Source organism: Phasianus colchicus, chromosome 12 (assembly GCF_987193195.1).
Source record: "Phasianus colchicus chromosome 12, bPhaCol1.hap1.1, whole genome shotgun sequence".
Taxonomy (NCBI): domain Eukaryota; kingdom Metazoa; phylum Chordata; class Aves; order Galliformes; family Phasianidae; genus Phasianus; species Phasianus colchicus.
This window is the reverse complement of record NC_143447.1, coordinates 2,841,245-2,859,189: the sequence shown is the minus strand read 5'-3', so window position 1 is coordinate 2,859,189 and position 17,945 is coordinate 2,841,245. Positions and strand designations below refer to the sequence as shown.

Below are 17,945 nucleotides of genomic sequence, written 5' to 3'. Positions count from 1 at the left end.
ATGAATTATTCACAGGGGTGTCACTAAGTGCAGAATTAATCCTTTTGCTTCCAGCTGGCTGCTGCACTAAATTATCACTCGCAGTCATGCGGGAAAATGCTGCGGAATTCATTTAGCTGATTATTGTTTTGATCTGGGAGCCCATTCTCTCTCCCTTTCCCCCCCCACCCTCTCCTTAGGAAGAGCTGGGCGAGGGAACAAAAAGGAGTGCAGTACGGCTGTGAGCTGGTGGGCTGCTCCGGATCGGCTGGGCTTTTTATATGGAGTGCAGATAAATAAACCCTGGGCATATGTGCAGCCCTACGTGGGATGCTCAGCCCTATGGGGGGATAGCTTGGCTGGGGTGTCCCCACTCCCCCCTGCTCCCTAACAGAGCACAAATGGGAACAAAAGATCTGAGACAAAGAAATCAAAGGCTGGGCCGGAACGTGGCGTGTTAGTTGAATGAAGGGGAAAAAGTCTCGTGGTGGAAAATTAAGCTGGCTTTGCACAAATGGAGGCACACAGTTCCCCTTCCTTCTCCCTTCCCCTCCCCAGCTGTGCCACCTCGCATGGTGAACGGGAGTTTGGCCACGCAGGGCACACGTGTGCAGGATGTGAGCCGCCGGTCCCAAAGCGCACATGGAGATGCCCTCCTCCCCGGGGGGTTAATTAATCACCTCTTGTGATTAATCGCCCTGGTTATTGAACACCTCTTTTTATTCATCGCTCCCTATTTATTAGTCACCCTTGCTGGTTAATTGTGGCTCCATCAGTGATCGCTGTGCTTCCCTGGACACGGCATGGCTGTGGTGTGTTTGACCCACGGCGGTCTAAACATCACCAAAAACAGAAAGCAAAATCCTCCAAAAATAAGGAGGAACGAAGGAAAAGGAAAATCCAACGCTGTTATTTTCCAGGCAATGCCAACTCAACAGGCTGCTTAACCAGCCTTAATTTATGTAATTGCTGCCATTTAGGAGCGGGAGCGGATCGGTGCCTGGCGTACCGATTGTCGCAGCGCCAGCGTGGCCGTCAGCCCTTGCATGTAAATGGGTTTCTGGGTTTTGGGGTCGTGCTGCTGCACGGCCAATGTGGCCTTGTGCCGTGGGGATGCTTTGATTGACGCCTGTCCGTGATGGGATGGGGGAAAGCCGTGCAGAAACAGGCAATGTCTTCGTTAAGGGGAATTGGTCGCCTGCCGCCCACCAGCCCCAAGGGAGCGTTCGGGGCAGCGCTAATTGAATTAAGAGCACGCGCTCTGCAGCGAGCGAGGGCTGGGCAGCAGCTGGACGCCAGCCCCAGTAATTGCAGGCGGACCCTAAACTGTTGCATTTTGCATGATTCTGGCCCTTGTGGGGCTTTTGATGCTGTTTGAGCTTTGGGGAGCACGGAGCGTTCGGCATCCATGCGGAGGATGATTGCTCACCTCCAGGAGAGCAGAGGGGAGGTGGGAGGGCAAATCGGTTGAGCACGGTCCCCAGGGTGCTCAGCATCACCTCGTGGGCTTCATCACTCCGTGCAGCACGGCGCTATGCCCAAAGCCAGGCACACAGCTCCTCGCTCCCTCCATTAGTGGCGACTTCCCCCATAACCAGATTAGCGGCGAGTCCATAACAGCCAGCCTGGCGGGAGCAGGGCAAGGGAAATGAGGGCAGAGAAATCACATTAAGGCCGCCGGCAGTGTCTGGCACTGCTGCCCTGGGCTCCCCCCAAAAGCACAGCTCACCCAGCTCCATACCATCACCCCTGTGGCAATGTGTACCCGCACCACTTTCCATCCCCTCGCTCCATCCCGAATCCATTTAGCGAATTCTCCCCTATTATCGCTGCATTAGGTTTTAGACCCCAGGCACCTCCATCTCCTACTTTTCAGCTGTGCAGAAAAAAAAAGCAGCTGCTCTCCTCCTCCCAGCCCTTTGTATTGATAAATGGAGCTACGGGGGGAATTCAAACCCAGCCCTTGTGGCGCTAATATTTCCCCATACCGCAGCCAGCTGCCTTTGCCATAACAGGTCCTTACAGCTCCGCTCTGTTCCTTCAATAGCAGGGGAAAGGCAGGGGGGCAGCAGGGCCTGCAAAGGTGCTGGGGTTGGGGTGGATGGTCAGGGTAAATTGGGGTCTTCCTGCTGGAATTCTGGGTCTTGAAGGTTCAGAAGGATCCTCATCATTGTGTACTGAGAGGGGTGGGGGTGTTGCAATGGGTGGGGGGCTGCAAGGGTGGGAGTGCTACAAGGGATTGGGGTGCTGCAAGGTGTGGAGGTGTTGCAGGGGGTGGGGATGCTGCATAGAATGGAGGGCTGCAAGGGAATGAGGGCTGCAACGGGTTGGGGGGGCTGCAAGGGGTGGGGATGTTGCAATGGGTTGGGGGGCTGCAAAGAGTGCTGCAATGATTGGGGGTGGTGCAGTGGATGGAGGTGCTGCAAAGGGTGAGGGTGCTGCAGGGGTGGGGGTATTGTAAGGAGTGGGGATGCTGCACAGGTTTGGGGTGATGCAAGGGATTTGGGTGCTGTGAGGTGTGGAGGTGTGGCAAGGGATGGGGGTGCTGCATAGAATAGGGGGCTGCAAGGGAATGGGGGTGGCAATGGGTGGGAGGGCTGCAAAGGATGGGACTATTGTTGTGGGTGGTGAGCTGCAAGGGGTGGGGGTGTTGCAGCGGATTAAGGGGCTGCAAAGGGTGGGGGTGTTGCAATGGTTGGGGGGATTGCAAGGGTAGGGGGTATTGCAAAGGACGGGGGTGCTGCTTAGAACGAGGGGCTGCAAGGGGTGGAGCTGTTGCAGTGGGTGGGAGGGCTTCAAGGGGTGGGATTGTTGCAAGAGATGGGGGTGCTCCTTTGAATGGGGGGGCTGCAAGGGATGGGTGTTGCAGTGGGTGTGGGGGCTGCAATTCAGGCTGAAAAGGCAGAAAGAGAATGAGCAATAAAGAAAAAAATATATATATACATATCATAAAATCAAAAGAAAGAAAAGCTATTTATTTTTCCACCCAACCCGCTGAGCTTTATGGCTCCCCTCCCGTGCCCAACCTAACGGGGTGCTGCCATAAAGGAGAGCAGTGGGCGGGGGGCTTCCACCCACCCACCCTGCACGGAGGGAGGGGGGCAGATCGGATGCTGTAAGGTGCTGGGGGCTCACAGCCATCTGCTGACAGCCCCGCCGATGGGGGCTGACACCCTACTAATGGGCCATGCGTGCAGTGGCAGCGACATGACAGCCCCGACGGCGCGGCCGCGTTGATCACAGCGCTGTCACTTCCTCGCTGCTGAGCCCTGAGATCAAACCTAAAGTCTTCTGCTTGTACATGCCGGGGGGGGGGCTCACCTTGAATGCCTTAATTATGGTGGGGCATGGGGAAAGCAAAGCAAGGCGATGCAGGGCCCTGGCAGGGAGCGTGGTGCTGGAGATGCATGCTTGGTGTTCACAGTGCGGGGCTGGGGCTGCAAGGTGAAGGGATGCTGCAGGGGGTGAGGGGGCTGCAAGGGTGATGGTGCTGTGAGAGGTGAAGGTGTGGTGGTGCAGTGAGAGGTGAAGATGCTGCAAGGAGTGGGGGTGCTGCAGTGGGGTGCTGAGAGGGGGGAGATGCTGCAAGCGGTGATGAGGCTGCAGAGTGGGGCTGCTCTGAGGAGGGAGGATGCTGAAAGGGATAAAGATGCTGCAGAGGATCAGGGTGCTTCAAAGGATGAGGACGTTGCAAGGGGTGAGGGTGCTGCAAGGCATGAGGCTGCTGCAGGGGGGTGAAGGTGCTGCAAGGGGTGAGAATGCAACAAGGAGTGAGGATGCTGCAAGGGATGGGGGTGCTGCAGGGGGGTGAGGATTCAGCAAGGAGTGAGGATGCATCAAGAGATGGGGATGCAGAAAGGGGTGAAGATGCTGCAGGGGAATGAGGGTGCAGCAAGGGGTGAGGATAGTGTAATGGGTAAGGATGCTGCAAGGGATGAGGGGGGTGCAGGGGGTGAGGGTGCAGTAAGGGGTGAGGATGCAATAAGGAGTGAGGATGCTGCAGGGGATGAAGGTGCTGCAAGGGATGAGAGTGTTACAAAGGGTGAGGGTGCTGCAAGGAGTGAGGATGCAAAAAGAAGTGGGGATGCTGCAAGGGGTGAGGGTGCTGCAGGGGTGTGAAGATGCTGTAGGTATGTGAGGATACAACAAGGCTGAGGATGCTGCAAGGGGTGAGGATGCAGTAAAGAGTGAGGATACAATAAGGGGTGAGGATGCTGAAGGGGAATGAGGGTGCTTCAAGGGGAGAGTGTGCAGCAAGGGGGGAGGATGCAACAAGGGTGAAGATGCTGCAAGGGGTGAGGATGCTACAAGAGGTGAGAATGCAGCAAAGGACGAGGGTGCTGCAAGGAATGAGGGTGCTGCAAGGAATGAGGGTGCTGCAGGGGGTGAGGATGCAGCAAGGGGTGAGGATGCAACAAGGAGTGAGGATGCAGGGGGGTGCAGGTGTTGCAAGGGGTGAGGATGGTGCAAGGGGGGTGAAGGTGCTGCAGGGGTGTGAGGATGGACCAAGGAGTGAGGATGCTGCAAGGGGTGAAGATGTAACAAGGGGTGAGGATGCTGCAAGGGATGAAGGTGCTGCAAGGGATGAGAGTGCTGCAGAAGGGTGAGGATGCAACAAGGGAGAAGATGCTGCAAGGGGTGAGGATGCTACAAGAGGTGAGAATGCAGCAAAGGACGAGGGGGAGCAAGGAACAAGGATGCTGCAAGGAATGAGGGTGCTGCAGGGGGTGAGGATGCAACTAGGAGTGAGGATGTAATAAGGGGTGAGGATGGTGCAAGGGGAGTGAAGGTGCTGCAAGGGGTGAGGATGCTGCAAAGAGTGTGAAGGTGCTGCAGGGAGGGTGAGGATGTAACAAGGAGTGAGGATGCTGCAAGGGACGAAGGTGCTGCAAGGAATGAAGGTGTAACAAGGAGTGAGGATGCTGCAGGAGCTGCCGGAGCTGCCCTGGCCCTCTCGGCCCCGCATCCCGAGTGCCACCTAGTGCCCGCCCCGCTCCACTCATCCCACCGCCCGCCGGAACCGACTCCGACCGGGGTGAGAAGACGAAACACCAGAGCACAGCTCCGAGCTGCGGGCGTTGATGGATCGGTGCTCCCCGCAGAGCTGTGTCAGCACATGGGGTCGATACGTCAGCAAACAGGAAGATAGATGGGACCCCGGGCTGCCCCCTGTGCTCCGCAGCACCCCCCCAAAGCGGTGCCGCGGGGCGGCTCCATCCATCGCTGCTCTGCGTGCACCTCCTGGTTGTACATTTCAATAATGATTCGGGGGCTGGGAGGGTTGGGGACCCCGCTGTGGGATCATTGCTTCCTGCAGCCTTATCAGCCCGGAGCAGGCAGCAGTGCAGTGCTGACATCCCCACTAAATGGGGCTCAGCTCAGATGAACGCCTTCGATCCGATCCAATTAACTCCCAAATTGAATAGTGATGCTTGGGCTAACCTCCCCCCCTCCTCCCCCCCCAGGACCCCATCCCCAACCCCCCCCACCCTCCCAGATCCCGGGTTCAACCTGGGTTCAATCAGATTCACCACCTCATCCACACCTAAAGCTGCACGCTGTGCTGCTCCTCCAAGTGGGGAAACTGAGGCAGGCTCCAAGTGCTGGGAGAAATTCCCTCCTGGTGGTTTCAGGAGCTTTGGTTCCCAAAAAGAAGTGAAACAGAGGAATTTTCCCTCTAATCTGCCTAAGTCGCCGCAGCAATTTCGCTCCGATAAGCAAATCTGTGCTTATCCCCTCGTCAGAACAACAGCGGAGTTGGGATTAGTGCTTGTCCAGGGATGTGTTTATTGGGGGGAGGGGGGAGGATCTGCAGCTTTGTGAGCTCTGGGCTCATAAGTGTAACGAGTTGAGGCATCCTCAGCCCACAGGGAGCATAGGGATGAGAGTGAGTGCCGAGGGAGGAATCGATGCCAGCAAACTGGGGGCATCAAAGCATCTCTGAGCGACTTGTTAAGTAAATATGTAAAAAACAAAAAGAGGGAAAAGAACACAAAACTTGGCCTAAGCCAACAGGGGGAGAAGAAGGAGGTGTGTGTGTGTGTGTGGGAGGGGGGGGTTATGTCTCTTCGGGGTGGATGAAAGGCGTGTGGGACGGCATGGCAGGCAGGGAAAGCTTCAGAGGATTGTAAATGATGGGGGAAAGAAGGAGGAAAAAAAAAATAAAATAAAAATCAGCAGGAGTTTCAAAGCCTGCGTGCTTTCAGATGTGGCTGCGCAGCCTTTCATCCCAGACCCCTGCAGGAAGGAGAGATGTATGCATGCATGGTAGGAAGCATGTACAGGGGAAAAGGAGAGCAAATACCCTTAACTCTGCCCTCCCCTGAGGTTCCAGTGTGGGACATGGGAGTGGACAGCCCTGTTCCTCCCATGCCCCATCCCCGTTGCTGGCTGCTGCTGGGATAGGTGGAGGGCTTTGGGGTGAACAAATGGGGATGTGAGTGGTGGCGGAAGGAGATGCTCAGAGGTTGGGGAAGGGTCTCCAGTCCCCGTGCATTATTGATGGAGAGGATAATTGCATGCTTCCTACGGCTCTGTGATGAAAAATTCATACCCCAGGATGAGGCACTGAGGGTCTCCATCGACTCACAGCGGCCCCTTTGTTTGCCAGCACCGGGGGGATGTGGAGATGGGACACACATGTCCCTTGCTGGATGTCCCCTGCCATATGGAGATATGGGGAGCAGAGGATGGACCTGTCCCCTGCTTGAAAACCCCACAAATTTCAGCTGGAGATGTGAGCAGCATCTCAGCTCCACTTCAGCCCACCCCAACATCGCTGCCTGCGGATCTGAGCGGGCCGCAGCCCTCAGAAGTTAATGGAGTGCACGGAGATCCAAGGCATGGAAATGAGGTGCCAGCACCAAAGGGCTGCCTGGGACCTGCCACCAGATTGCCTGCGTGCTGGGAGCAGGAGATAAGGCAGAGGGGGGCTGGGGCTGGGTGGCTCTGGGGGGTGTTGCAGCCATCGAGCCCTGCCTGCTGGGTTTTGGGGACAAACTGCAGCGTTTTTGCCCTGAACTGGGGCAGGGCTGCCGCAGGAGGGAGCCCAGCCGGGTTGCTAAGAGCGGCGCAGCGTTGTGTTGTGGTGACAGCAGGGATGCCACCAACACCGCACACAATTCCGGGCTCCGCTCCGGTGGCAGCCGCAGGTCCCCAAGTTGGGGACAGCCCCCGGGTGAGGTGTTGGGCACTTCCCCATTTGCTGCATGTGGGGCCGACACGGACTGCTGGCACTGATGTCCCCTTGCAGGTCCGCCGTGACGCCGTGGCCCTGCCACCAGCTGATGCCGTGTCCAGCATCCTGCCTGGAATACAGCAGAGGTATGGGGCACTCAGTGATGCTACGCGGGGTCCCCTGCATCCCAGCTGGGAATCAGCTCTGAGAGTCCCCCTGCTCTCTGCTCACAGGTCCCAGAATGTCCCCCAGGAGCAGGTGAGCATGCTGTGGTGACACCCCCAGGATCCTGCTTCCCAAGGGGGGGATAGGTCTGAGCACAGAGCTGCTGGTGTCCCTCTTCCATGCAAGGAGCGGAGCCCTGCTGTGTCGGCACCCCAAGGCCACTCTGTGCTGCCAGACCCCCCCCCGGCTGCTGTGGAAGGACATCCTCAAGGCTGAGCTTTGGCAGGGATTCAGGAGGCTCAGCTGCCTCCTAACATGCTGTCCCTCTGCTGATTATTCTTTTGGTACCCACTAGTGTCATGGGACAAAGAGGTTCTCCCCCCCTAAAAATGAACTTGGTGTCCACCCCTACCCGAGAGCTATCCCTTTGTTTCAGGGGGTTTATTTCAGCAGGGTGAGGGTTGGGATGCTCATGCAAATGCAGCAGCTTCATGCTGTCCTTCCAGAGCTGTGCCTGGCTGTTTGTCCGCCCAAACAAACCCAACCTTGGGTGGGTTCCCCCCCCCCCCAAATAGGGCCATGTGCTGCCCTTGCTCCCGCAGCCACCGCTGCATCATCCTCATCCTCGTCCTCCTATGTGGCCACGGGGAGAGGCCAGGCAGGGGGAACAGAAAGGGAAAATCCCTGCTCTGGATCTGTCCCTCCAGTACCTTTCTTTCTTTGGGGAAATGTTGCACTGTCTGTCCATTAAAATATACTCCGGTGATAGTTATTCCCTCATGGATGATGGAATGTCCCCCTGCCCAGAGACTGACAGAGAGGGAATGGGAAGCTTGAGATTAAGCCCAGCTATAGCATTTCTGCAGCCCTTAAGAGCAGAAGAGTTGATTTTCCCTCATAGGGTGACAAGAAAAAGAGAGATGAGGCAGAGGCTGCAGGACTTGCTGGGATTGAGGGGTGTAGGGAGAGGTGGTGGGTGGGGAGGAGGCTTGGGGGTGCAGGATGAATAGAAGGGGAAGTGAAGGGTGGGGAGAGAAGGGTGGATAGAAGGAGAGGGAAAGGGTGAATGGATGGAGAAGGATGGATAGGGAAGGAAAGAGTGAGTGGGTGGATGGGGAAGGGAAGGGAAGGGAAGGGAAGGGAAGGGAAGGGAAGGGAAGGGAAGGGAAGGGAAGGGAAGGGAAGGGAAGGGAAGGGAAGGGAAGGGAAGGGAAGGGAAGGGAAGGGAAGGGAAGGGAAGGGAAGGGAAGGGAAGGGAAGGGAAGGGAAGGGAAGGGAAGGGAAGGGAAGGGAAGGGAAGGGAAGGGAAGGGAAGGGAAGGGAAGGGAAGGGAAGGGAAGGGAAGGGAAGGGAAGGGAGTAGGTTGATGGAGGAGTAGTTGGATGAAGAAGAGATGGAGGACAGATGGAGAAGAGGAGGATGGATGAGTGGAAAAGGCAAGGATGGGTGAACAGACAGGAGGATAGATGGATGAATGGATGGATGGATAGAAAAGAGAAAGATGGAACAACAGATGGATGGATGGATGGATGGATGGATGGATGGATGGATGGATAGATGGATGGGTAGATGGATGGAGGAAAAGGTAGACAGTTGGAGAAGAGAAGGATGGATGAGTGGACCAGGTGGATGGAGAAGAGGATGGATGGCCAGAGAACAGACAAAAAGGATGGATGAGTGGTTGGAGCACAGAAGGATGGGTGAATGGGGAAGAGAGGTTGCAAGAGGGCAAATCTGTATGTTTCATAGCCTGCACTGGTGGCAGGCTGTCAACTGTGTGCTCCGTGCCAACAGGAGGTGAGCAGGTACCGCCTGGCGCTGAGACGCATGGCGGGTGACCTTGTGTCCCTGCACCAGCGTGTCACCAGCCTGGAGGTGGAGAATGGACACCTACGGCACAGCCTGGCTGGGCGTCAGGAGCCGGGCCGTGCTCTGCTCGCTGATGGGGACGTGGATGTCATGACCCGGGAAGAGATCCTGGACCGGTTGGGTGCGTGGTGGGGAAGGGCAGACGGTGGGAGAATCCTCTCCTTGGCACAGTGGAGGGGACTGTGCTGTCCTCCACGTGCTGAGGATGTGGCATGGGCTCCTGCAGCCACCTTGAAGGGAGAACTGGTGACCAGCACAGCAGAGATGCGGCAATTGAGGAACCGCGTGCAGCGGCTGCAGAATGAGCTGATCCGGGTACTGGGATGGGGATTGGGAGGGAATGAGGTGGAAGCCTGGGGCCATACAGCAGATCCTCTGGGAATCCCCCATGAGGTTATCTAGCCCCCTGCTTTGCTGTCCCTGGGGGTTTTCCCTTTCCTTCCTACAGAAGAACGATCAGGAGAAGGAGCTGATGCTGCTCCAGCGAGCCCACAGACAGCAGCAAGCTGCCCTGCGGCGGTGCCAGGAGGAGGTGGCCAGGACAAAGGGCCTGGAGGAGATAGTGAGGCAGCAGGAGAAGGTGAGTCGTGGTGGGCTGGGGACGCAGGTGGGTGCACTGAGCATTGGGAGCCAATGGGACCCACAGTCCCTTCCCACCTTTCTGTGAGTGCCACCACCACAAGCTGTTCCCACCCCTTGGAGACACGAGGGTGTGCCTGTTCCCTCCTGCAGGTGATCAGGGTGATGGAGCGGATGCTGCAGGAGAAGTTATCCAGGAGTGCTGAGAAGCCAGCAGGTGGGGCATCTGTCCCTTCTGGTGCTTTCACCCCATGGGGACCAGAGCCTGTGCCCCCCTGTCCCATGGAGGACACCACATCCCCTGTAACTCCAAATTTCCATCCAGCAGGTGAAGCCCCAGCTGGGGAGCTGCACGCCCTGCTGCTGGCTGAGAACCGCTGGCTGCGGGAGGAGCTGGCAAGGCCTCCACGCCCCCCACCACCCCCCAGTACCCCACGGCCCCCACAGGGCACCTTTGATGACACAGAGAAGCTGTCCCTGCTGGCCAAGCTAGAGGAGGCACAAGCCCGTGGGCGAGCAATGGAGAGGCAGGTGGGCATCACCAGCACCCTCAGATCTGGGGAGGCTCAGGGATACCCCCCCCCAGAGCATCCTAATATTGGTTTCTCACAGCTGGAGGAGGCAGCGAGAAGATGGGCACGGGAAAAGCAGGAGCTGGGCACTAGGTTGCTGGAGCAGGACCATGGCTTTGGGGGCTCAGCCTCACGCCTTCTGCATGCCACCACCTTGGTGAGCATTCTGGAGGGATGGGAATACCCTGCAGTGGGGCTGGCTCACATTTTGGGGGGGGTTGCCTCAAATTTCCCAGAAGACATGGGGAAAGAGAACCCCAGAGTGGGTCTGTAGACCTCTGAGAAGTGTTCATATCTCCCATCAGAAATGGCCCCCAGATCCCACTTTACCCCCCAGAAGACCCCGGATCCTGGACCCGCTGCCCTAGGGGGTCTCACCAGGGCAGGATGCCAGAGACACCCAGAGACACCCAGAAATTCATGCTCACAACAAGGATCCGCTGCTTTTGGTGCAGAAAATACAGAGCAAATCAGTGGCAAAGCAAAACGGGAAGGGGACAGCCATCTCCCCCGTGGCGTAAGCAGGGCTGGAGCCAAGGCTGAATGCACTGAGATGATGGAGGTGTACCCAAGCTGGGACCAACTGGGGACACCCCATGTCACTCCTGGCGATGGAGGGGTCGGAGTGTCAGGTAGATGGGTTTGTCAGGGACGAGGATGAGGTCGAACTTGGTCCCAACTTCCACCGCCCGCTTGGTTTCGATCTTGAAGTTCTCCAGGATCTGGGTTGGGAGGAAGGAAGAGCAAGTGGGGGACGGTGGGGATGGATCCTCCCCAAGTCCCTTCCAGAACGAAGGGCATGGATGTGGCAATAACACACATGGATATGGCATTTAGGACACAAATGTGGAACTTAAGAGACATGGCACGGCACTAAGGAAGATGGTTGTGGCAATTAGGGACGTGATTTAGTGACAGGTAAGTCAAGTTAGAGATTGGGTTTGTGATCCTGGGGAATCTTGGTGATCCTGGAAGTCTTCTCCAACCCAGATGGAAAGTCTTTTCTAACCCAGATGATTCCACGACCCACCCCACCCCAAAACCCAGTGCTCACATGCATGAGGAAAAGCTGCATCTCCAGCTCAGCGATGCGGCGACCCAGACACTGCCGTGGTCCAAATCCAAAGCTCAGCCCTTTGAAGTGCTTGGAGCCCATCACCAGCCAGCGCTCAGGGTTGAACTGCTCCGGCTTGGGGAAGACCTCAGGATCTCGTCCCATGGCGTAGAGACCAACCTGCACCAGCGTCTGGGGGAGAAGGATCAACCCTAGGGGTTTGCGCCCACATCCTCCCCCACTGCCACCCATTAGTGCCCCACATCTGGCCCAGAACAAAGCAGAAGAGGATGAGGAAGGACCCGGTTTCCCATCTCACCCCATAGCCCAGGGTTCACCTTGGGAGGGATGCGGTAGTCCTGCAGGATGACCTCCTGTGTGGTGTACCTCTGCAGCGTCACCGCCACCGGGTGCAGCCTGTGGGTTGGATGGGGTCACCTGGCTGTAGGACATCTGCACCCATCTGTCATATGGGATGTCCATCCCACCGGCTTCCCGTGCTGACACAGAAAATCGGGGAGAAGAAGGAGCTGGGTGCTCTCCTATTCCCCGCTGCCTCCTGGATACCTGAGCGTCTCCTTGATGGTGGCTTTGAGCAGTCGGATGCTCTTCAGCATCTTCACCCTGTCCCCCTGTGCCTCCTGCTTGGCTGCCAGCACCTCTGCCCGCAGCCGCTCCTGGATGCCTGGGGACCGTGCCAGCTCCAGCATGGCCCATTGCAGAGTCATGGAAGTCTGCAGCAGGGCAGAGCTGGACTCAGCATCATGCACTGTCCCATTCCCACCGCCAAAACCCTGCCCAGTGCTGACCGTGTCCACGCCGCCCGCCATCATCTCGGTGACGCTGGCCTTGATGTCATCCAGGGGCAGCTTGTCCTGCATAAGGAGGCTGAAGAGGATGCCTGTGTGCTCCTTGGTGCTCTTGCGTTGCAGCCGGATGTCCCGGTAAACATTTTGGATGCATTTGTCAGCTGAGGAAATACAGGAGCATGGGCTGAGTGCCTGCATGCTACCCACAACTGTGGGGCTTTGTGGCTGGGGTGGTTCCGTGGAGTCACAGAATCATAGAATCATCTGTCTTGGAAAGGGTTTTTCGTACAGATTGGAAAAGATCTTTAAGACCAAGTCGCATCATTAATCTGATCTGCCAAGTCTTAGTGCCACCATGAGGGTGACAATTGAATGGCAACTTTAGCACATTGCTGCCACATATTGGTGGCTTTTCCGGTAGAGTTGCTCATTCTTTAGACTGAGCTGGGTGAGCAAAGCAGGTGTCTCCAAAACCAGCTGTCCCCCACCTCTGTCCCCCTGGAGGCTGGTTGTTGTCCCAGGTGCCTCCACCTCCCTGACCCTGCTGCTCCTCTTGGTGTGATGCTCACTATGGTTCATGCTCCTGCATGGTTCCCCACCACTCCCCCCTACAAGCTTCCTAGCTTTAGTGGACCTACAGCGGCCTCGCTGACCCCGAGATGGGCAGCTGAATGTGGGAGAAGTTTTCTGTGCTGGTGAGATGAAGATGAGCTCTTAGGACTCCCGTTCCCACTGGACAGCCCATGAGGAGCATGGAGGAAGAGTACTCACCCTGTGTGAAGATGGCATCCCAAGCATGCACGTGGTCACGCCATGTCTTGGCGTTGAGGTGGCGGAGCAGGGCAGGTGGCACATAGAGCATGGGTGAGGTGGTGTGGAACATGAGGGTGACAGCATCGATGAACTGCTGTGCCTCCGGGTCCACAAAGTCCTGCAGCAGCCCCAGGCGCTCCCCGTACAGCACGTGGCACACAGCTGCAACATGGCATCCATCAGGGGACCCAGACTATGGGGTCCCCACTGCAGGCCCTCCTCTACGGCCAACTCTAGGCTTCCTGGAGGATTTTGGCATCATTGTTGAGTAGGGTTGGCCATAAAATGCTGTGCTATCATTAGACATCGAGTTGTTCCCTACTTGTTTGGGGAGAGTACACCCTGAAGACCTCAAATCTTTGGGGGAGAAGCATCCCTAGGGATGCAGCCAGGGGAAAGGCAGCACACCACCCATCCCAGATGCATTTTGGGGGTTTCTGAGGGGCAGACTCACACTCCAAGGCAAAGCGGAAGAGCTCGTGGCTGAAGTCAGCTGTCCAACGCTCCCGGCTGCTCTTCTGGACCTGCGCCCATGCCCGCTGCACAAAGTCCTCGCTCACCTGGTTCAGCAGGGGCACGAAGCTGTCCACCACCTGAGGTGACAGAACCTCCTTGTTCAGGGTCAGGCGGTCCGAGCGCCAGGCCTCCCCTGTCCTGCAGAACACAGGCAAGGGTCAGAAGTGTCCCTGAGGGTGCCATCCCAATCCTACATCCTCACATCCCCACATCACCCTGCGGCTTCCCACCACCCCCAGAGCACGGGGTTTGGGGCCATGGGGTCTTGTTTTTGGGGTTCCCATTGGAATCCTGAGATCTCATCTTTGAGGTTCCCACTGGGGATGATGTGGGTGGAGAAGGAGCCCTAGGGTCTCATCTTTGGGGTTCACACTGGAGTGGTGGAGCCCTAGGGTCTTGCTTTTGGGCTTCCCACGAGGGGCGATGTGGGTGGTGATTCTCGTTGTTGGGGTTCCTCTTGTGGGGGTGATGACGTGGGTGGTGGTGGTGCTCTCATTTTTGGGTTCCACTCACTTGAGGAGCACGCCGTAGGGCTTGTTGCGGTAGTCACGGTATGCCACCCATGGGGGCACGCTGAAGCGCTCGGGCAGCATCCCCTCTGACTTGAAGAGCGTGGCTGCGTCGCGGGGGCTGATGATATTCACGCTCTCGTAGACACCCAACTTCTCCCTACCACCATTAGGAGTTCGAAAGATAACAGGATTTCAGCCGAAAGCAGTGCAAATACGCACATCCCACCTTTCCCAAAATGCCAAACTTTGGGAAATCTCCTCCCCGAATCCCCACTTTGCTCCCCGTCACAACCCCGCGGTGAGCTCAGAGGGGACCCAACTCCTACCCATCCCCATGGCACCAAGGCAGCTCAGCATCCCCTTAGCTCCCTTTTCCCCCAGCACCCTCACCTGTAGATGGGCCCGAAACGCTGGAACTTGCTGGCCATGATGTTGTGCACGTTGTGGAAGCCGCCCTCCTTCCAGAAGTGGTACAGGTTAAGCCAACCCGCTCGCCATTCACCCGGCACCTGGTCGAAGGGCTGAGCTCCTGGAGGTCCGGGCAATGGGCATCGGACCCCCGTGAGGGCTGGGATCCCTCCAGCACAGCGGCATGCCTGAAAGCTGCCCGCTATGGGTGCAGCCCTGGAGAGCATGGGAGCGGGGCGAGCACACGGCCGGGGTGACCTCGCTCTTATCCCTGAATCCTGGGCTCAAGGCAAGGAGCTCTTGCCCGCCTCCAGCACGTCACGGGGCTGAGTGCTGGCGAAATGCCCCAAAAAGGGTTGGGATGCGGGGCAGGGGGTGGCCTTGCTTTGGGGGACAGCGCTTAGGGGAGCTCGCTCCTGCCCCGCGTTGATGCTGGGCTGTTGGCTGGCCGTGCAACCCCAATAAAAGCCATTCTGACATAAAAAAAAAAAAGCTTCCCTGCCTTCAAAATGTTTTGCTTTCCCTGCAAAATAAATGATAAAAGTGCTTGCAGTGCTGCTGGTTCGCCCCCCACAGCTCAGCTTCAGAGGTCACAGCCTGCAGAGGTGACCCTGAGAGGTTCCTGGGTTGACGGAGGGCTGGGAGCAGTCATCCAACGGGGATTTGCTGAGCTCCCGGAGTGGGGACTCGGCGGATTTTTTTTTAGCATTTTAGTTTTATTCAGCCCCTATTCCTTCCACTTCAGGAGCAAAACCGCTGAGCCCAGCGCTGGGCACCGGGGGGCGCGCCTGTCCCATCCACTGCCACCAACACAGCCACCTGTCCCCTCCCAGACACGTGTCGTCGGGTCCTCCAAACGGACCCTCCAAAAAATGGCCCTTTGGGGGGGCTGGAACATCGGTTCCTGTTGCGTTTTGCACTTGGGTGCGGGAAATGCAGAGGTTTGGGGTCTTTGTGAAAAAGAGGGGGCTGGAAATGGGGTTTCCCCTAAGGGGAGGCAGGGCTGTGACCGTGTTTTCCCGTGGTATTGATGGTGACGAGTGGGACTCCCATGCCAAAGGGGCTCTTCCCCATGACACTTCTGGAGGATGCTTCCATCCCGACGTGGGCATTACACTGTCAGTTTCCACCCACAGGGCTTTCTTCACTCTGCACCCCTATGAGCAGGATGACTAAGGACCACCCCATCACACTTTCCCCCCCAAAATCACACTCTACACAATGGGAGATGCTGGGAAATACCCAATCTAGGGGTTGAAAGCCTCGCCTCCACACAGCCCACAGAAGCCAGATGTGTGGAAAATCCCCATTGTCTTCCAGGGATCTGGAGCACCCGGTGCTGGGAGTGCAGTGATTTATCACAGGAGAGGTCAAACTGCTGCCCTACACCAAAACTGCAACTCATACTCTGACCTGAAGTCAATGGGAACAGCATCTTCTGATGGACTTTTTGCTTCTTGTAGGCACAAGTGGTTTCTCTGGTACCCAGAGGGATGCTGTTGGTGAAGATGGTACCCAAAAGAATGCAGGTGGGTGCAGGTGGTATCCAAAGGGATGCTGGGGCTGCAGGTGGCATCCCTGGTACTCAAAAGGATGTTGTGCATACAGAGAGCAACTGGTACCCAAAGAGATGCTGTGGGTGCAGGTGGCATCCCTGGTACCAAATGGGATGCTGTGGATACAGAGACCATCTGGTTACCAAAGGGATGCTGTAGGTACAGGTGGTGCCCAAAGGGATGCTGTGGGTGCAGGTGGTACCCAAGGGGATGCTAAGGGTGTGGGTGACATCCCTGGTTCCCCATAGGATGTTGTAGGTACAGGTGGTACACAAACAGATGCTGTTGGTGAAGACGGTACCCCAAAGGGATGCTGTGGGAGCAGGTGGCATCCCTGGTACACCAAAGGATGCTATAATTGCAGGTGGTACCCAAAGGGATGATGTAGGTGCAGGTGGTATCCCTGGTACCCAATGGGATGCTCATGGTGAGAATGGTGCCCAAAGGGATGCTGTGGATGCAGGTAGTACCCAAAGGGATGCTGAGGGTGTAGGTGGCAACCCTGAACCCAAAGGGATGCTCTGGGTACAGGTGGTTTCCCTGGTACCCAGTGGAATGCTGTTGGTGAGGATGGTACCCAAAGGGATGCTGTGGGTGCAGGTGGCATCCCTGGTACCTAAAAGGATGATGTAGGTGCAGGTGGTACCCAAAGGGATGCTGTGGGTGCAGGTGGCATACCTGAGACCCAAAGACATACAGACCATCCCTCAGGTTCTGTGCACTTCACACACACAGGGCGTGCAGTCAGAGCCCAGTTTTGCAGGGTTTCTCACCTTTGCAGGATTTCCTGGGTTTATTGTCTGCAGCGAACCCTGCCTGCAGAGCAGCCACAAGGCTGCACCCAAGGTCACAGCACAGACGGTCCCCACAGCAGGCGCCAGCTCCATCCTGCAACCCTGCAGCCCTACAAAAGCTGCAACAAAACCCCACAAAGCTTTTGTCCCACACAGGCAGCGCTGCTCTTCACATCCGTCCGGCCTTTGAGAGCACAGCAGGAAAACAGCAGCGACAGGCAGCACCCAGCCCTCCTGTAAGCACACCCACATTCAAATAAACCACCCCGAAATAACCCAGGGGAACAATGTGCTGTAATCAGGGTGAGGTGCTGAGCGCTGGGTTTTGCTCTTTCCATCACCACATTTTCCCTGTGCAGCCCCCAGGGCCGCTCTCCCCACGTGCTTTCTTGGCAAGCTTTCTGTTCGTAGAACACAGAGTGGTTGGGGGGGGGAAGCGCAGCTAGGAAGGAAAAAACTCAACGCTTTTTTCCATTTTTAGGAAATTTAGTGTTGGTTTTTTCCCCCCTCTTTTGTCCCTTTGCTCCATGAGCACAGGGAAGGGCTCGTGAAATTTCAAGGGCGGCACTGCAGCTCCGCATCCCCGTTTCTCTTGGCCATCCCCGCCTCCTTTCTGCCTTCACACTTCTCCTTTTAGCTCAGGCTCGCTTCTCCTTCCCTGCATCAGGGTGCTGCCGTCACATATGGTGCTGCCGGGACGTCTGCTGCCAAGCCCCAGAGTGAGAGAAAATGAAGAAATAGGGCTTCCATAGCGAGCTGCCACCCGAGCAATGATAATTCCCAACTATTTCCCACCCCTACCTGCAGGAAGGAGCCCAGGGGTGTAAAAGCCCTAAAACAAAGCTCTACGACGAAGCCACGATTCCAAACCTTATGAAGTTCCAGCAAAAGGGTCCTGTGACATTCCCATTGGGAAAAGCCACTCCTGACGTCAAGGCAGGCAGATTCCAGCCACAGCAGCACCCACGGGCACCTGGCAGCTTTATTTTTACCAGCACAGCCCACGTGGGGAGCCTAGAACCCACAGCCCACATCCTGCTCTGGTTTCCCCATACAAGCATGACTGCTCAAGACATACAAAGCTGTTAAAGTTGGAACACAAAGGTCTGAGACGGTGACGTTTTTGAGTGATGGGGATGGGA

At 56.8% G+C, this 17,945-nt stretch overlaps 2 protein-coding genes across 3 annotated transcripts in view; one reads left to right on the top strand and one right to left on the bottom strand.

Annotated features, from left to right (window-relative positions):
* CCDC33 (coiled-coil domain containing 33) overlaps positions 1-11,402 on the top strand; it is a 23,089-nt gene extending 11,687 nt beyond the window's left edge. The window contains exons 4-12 of one of the 2 annotated variants that reach the window (XM_090148652.1): positions 7,232-7,302; positions 7,390-7,414; positions 9,116-9,311; positions 9,417-9,505; positions 9,639-9,770; positions 9,923-9,986; positions 10,095-10,300; positions 10,382-10,498; positions 11,179-11,402. In XM_090148652.1, the coding sequence (XP_090004778.1) occupies positions 7,232-7,302; positions 7,390-7,414; positions 9,116-9,311; positions 9,417-9,505; positions 9,639-9,770; positions 9,923-9,986; positions 10,095-10,300; positions 10,382-10,498; positions 11,179-11,253 (975 nt within the window). In that variant the 3' untranslated portion in view covers positions 11,254-11,402. Of the gene's footprint in view, positions 1-7,071; positions 7,303-7,389; positions 7,415-9,115; positions 9,312-9,416; positions 9,506-9,638; positions 9,771-9,922; positions 9,987-10,094; positions 10,301-10,381; positions 10,499-10,646; positions 10,777-11,178 lie in introns of those variants that run through there. The other variant, XM_090148651.1, reaches the window with a different exon arrangement.
* Positions 10,941-17,934, bottom strand: CYP11A1 (cytochrome P450 family 11 subfamily A member 1). The gene is made up of 9 exons (XM_031616309.2): positions 14,436-17,934; positions 14,047-14,202; positions 13,472-13,671; positions 12,976-13,179; positions 12,205-12,365; positions 11,963-12,129; positions 11,734-11,812; positions 11,396-11,587; positions 10,941-11,063 (listed from the first exon to the last, which is right to left on the bottom strand). Exons 1-9 carry the CDS (start codon positions 14,678-14,680, stop codon positions 10,941-10,943), a joined length of 1,527 nt encoding a protein of 508 aa, XP_031472169.2. The 5' UTR covers positions 14,681-17,934.
* Between the last annotated feature and the right edge of the window lie 11 nt (positions 17,935-17,945).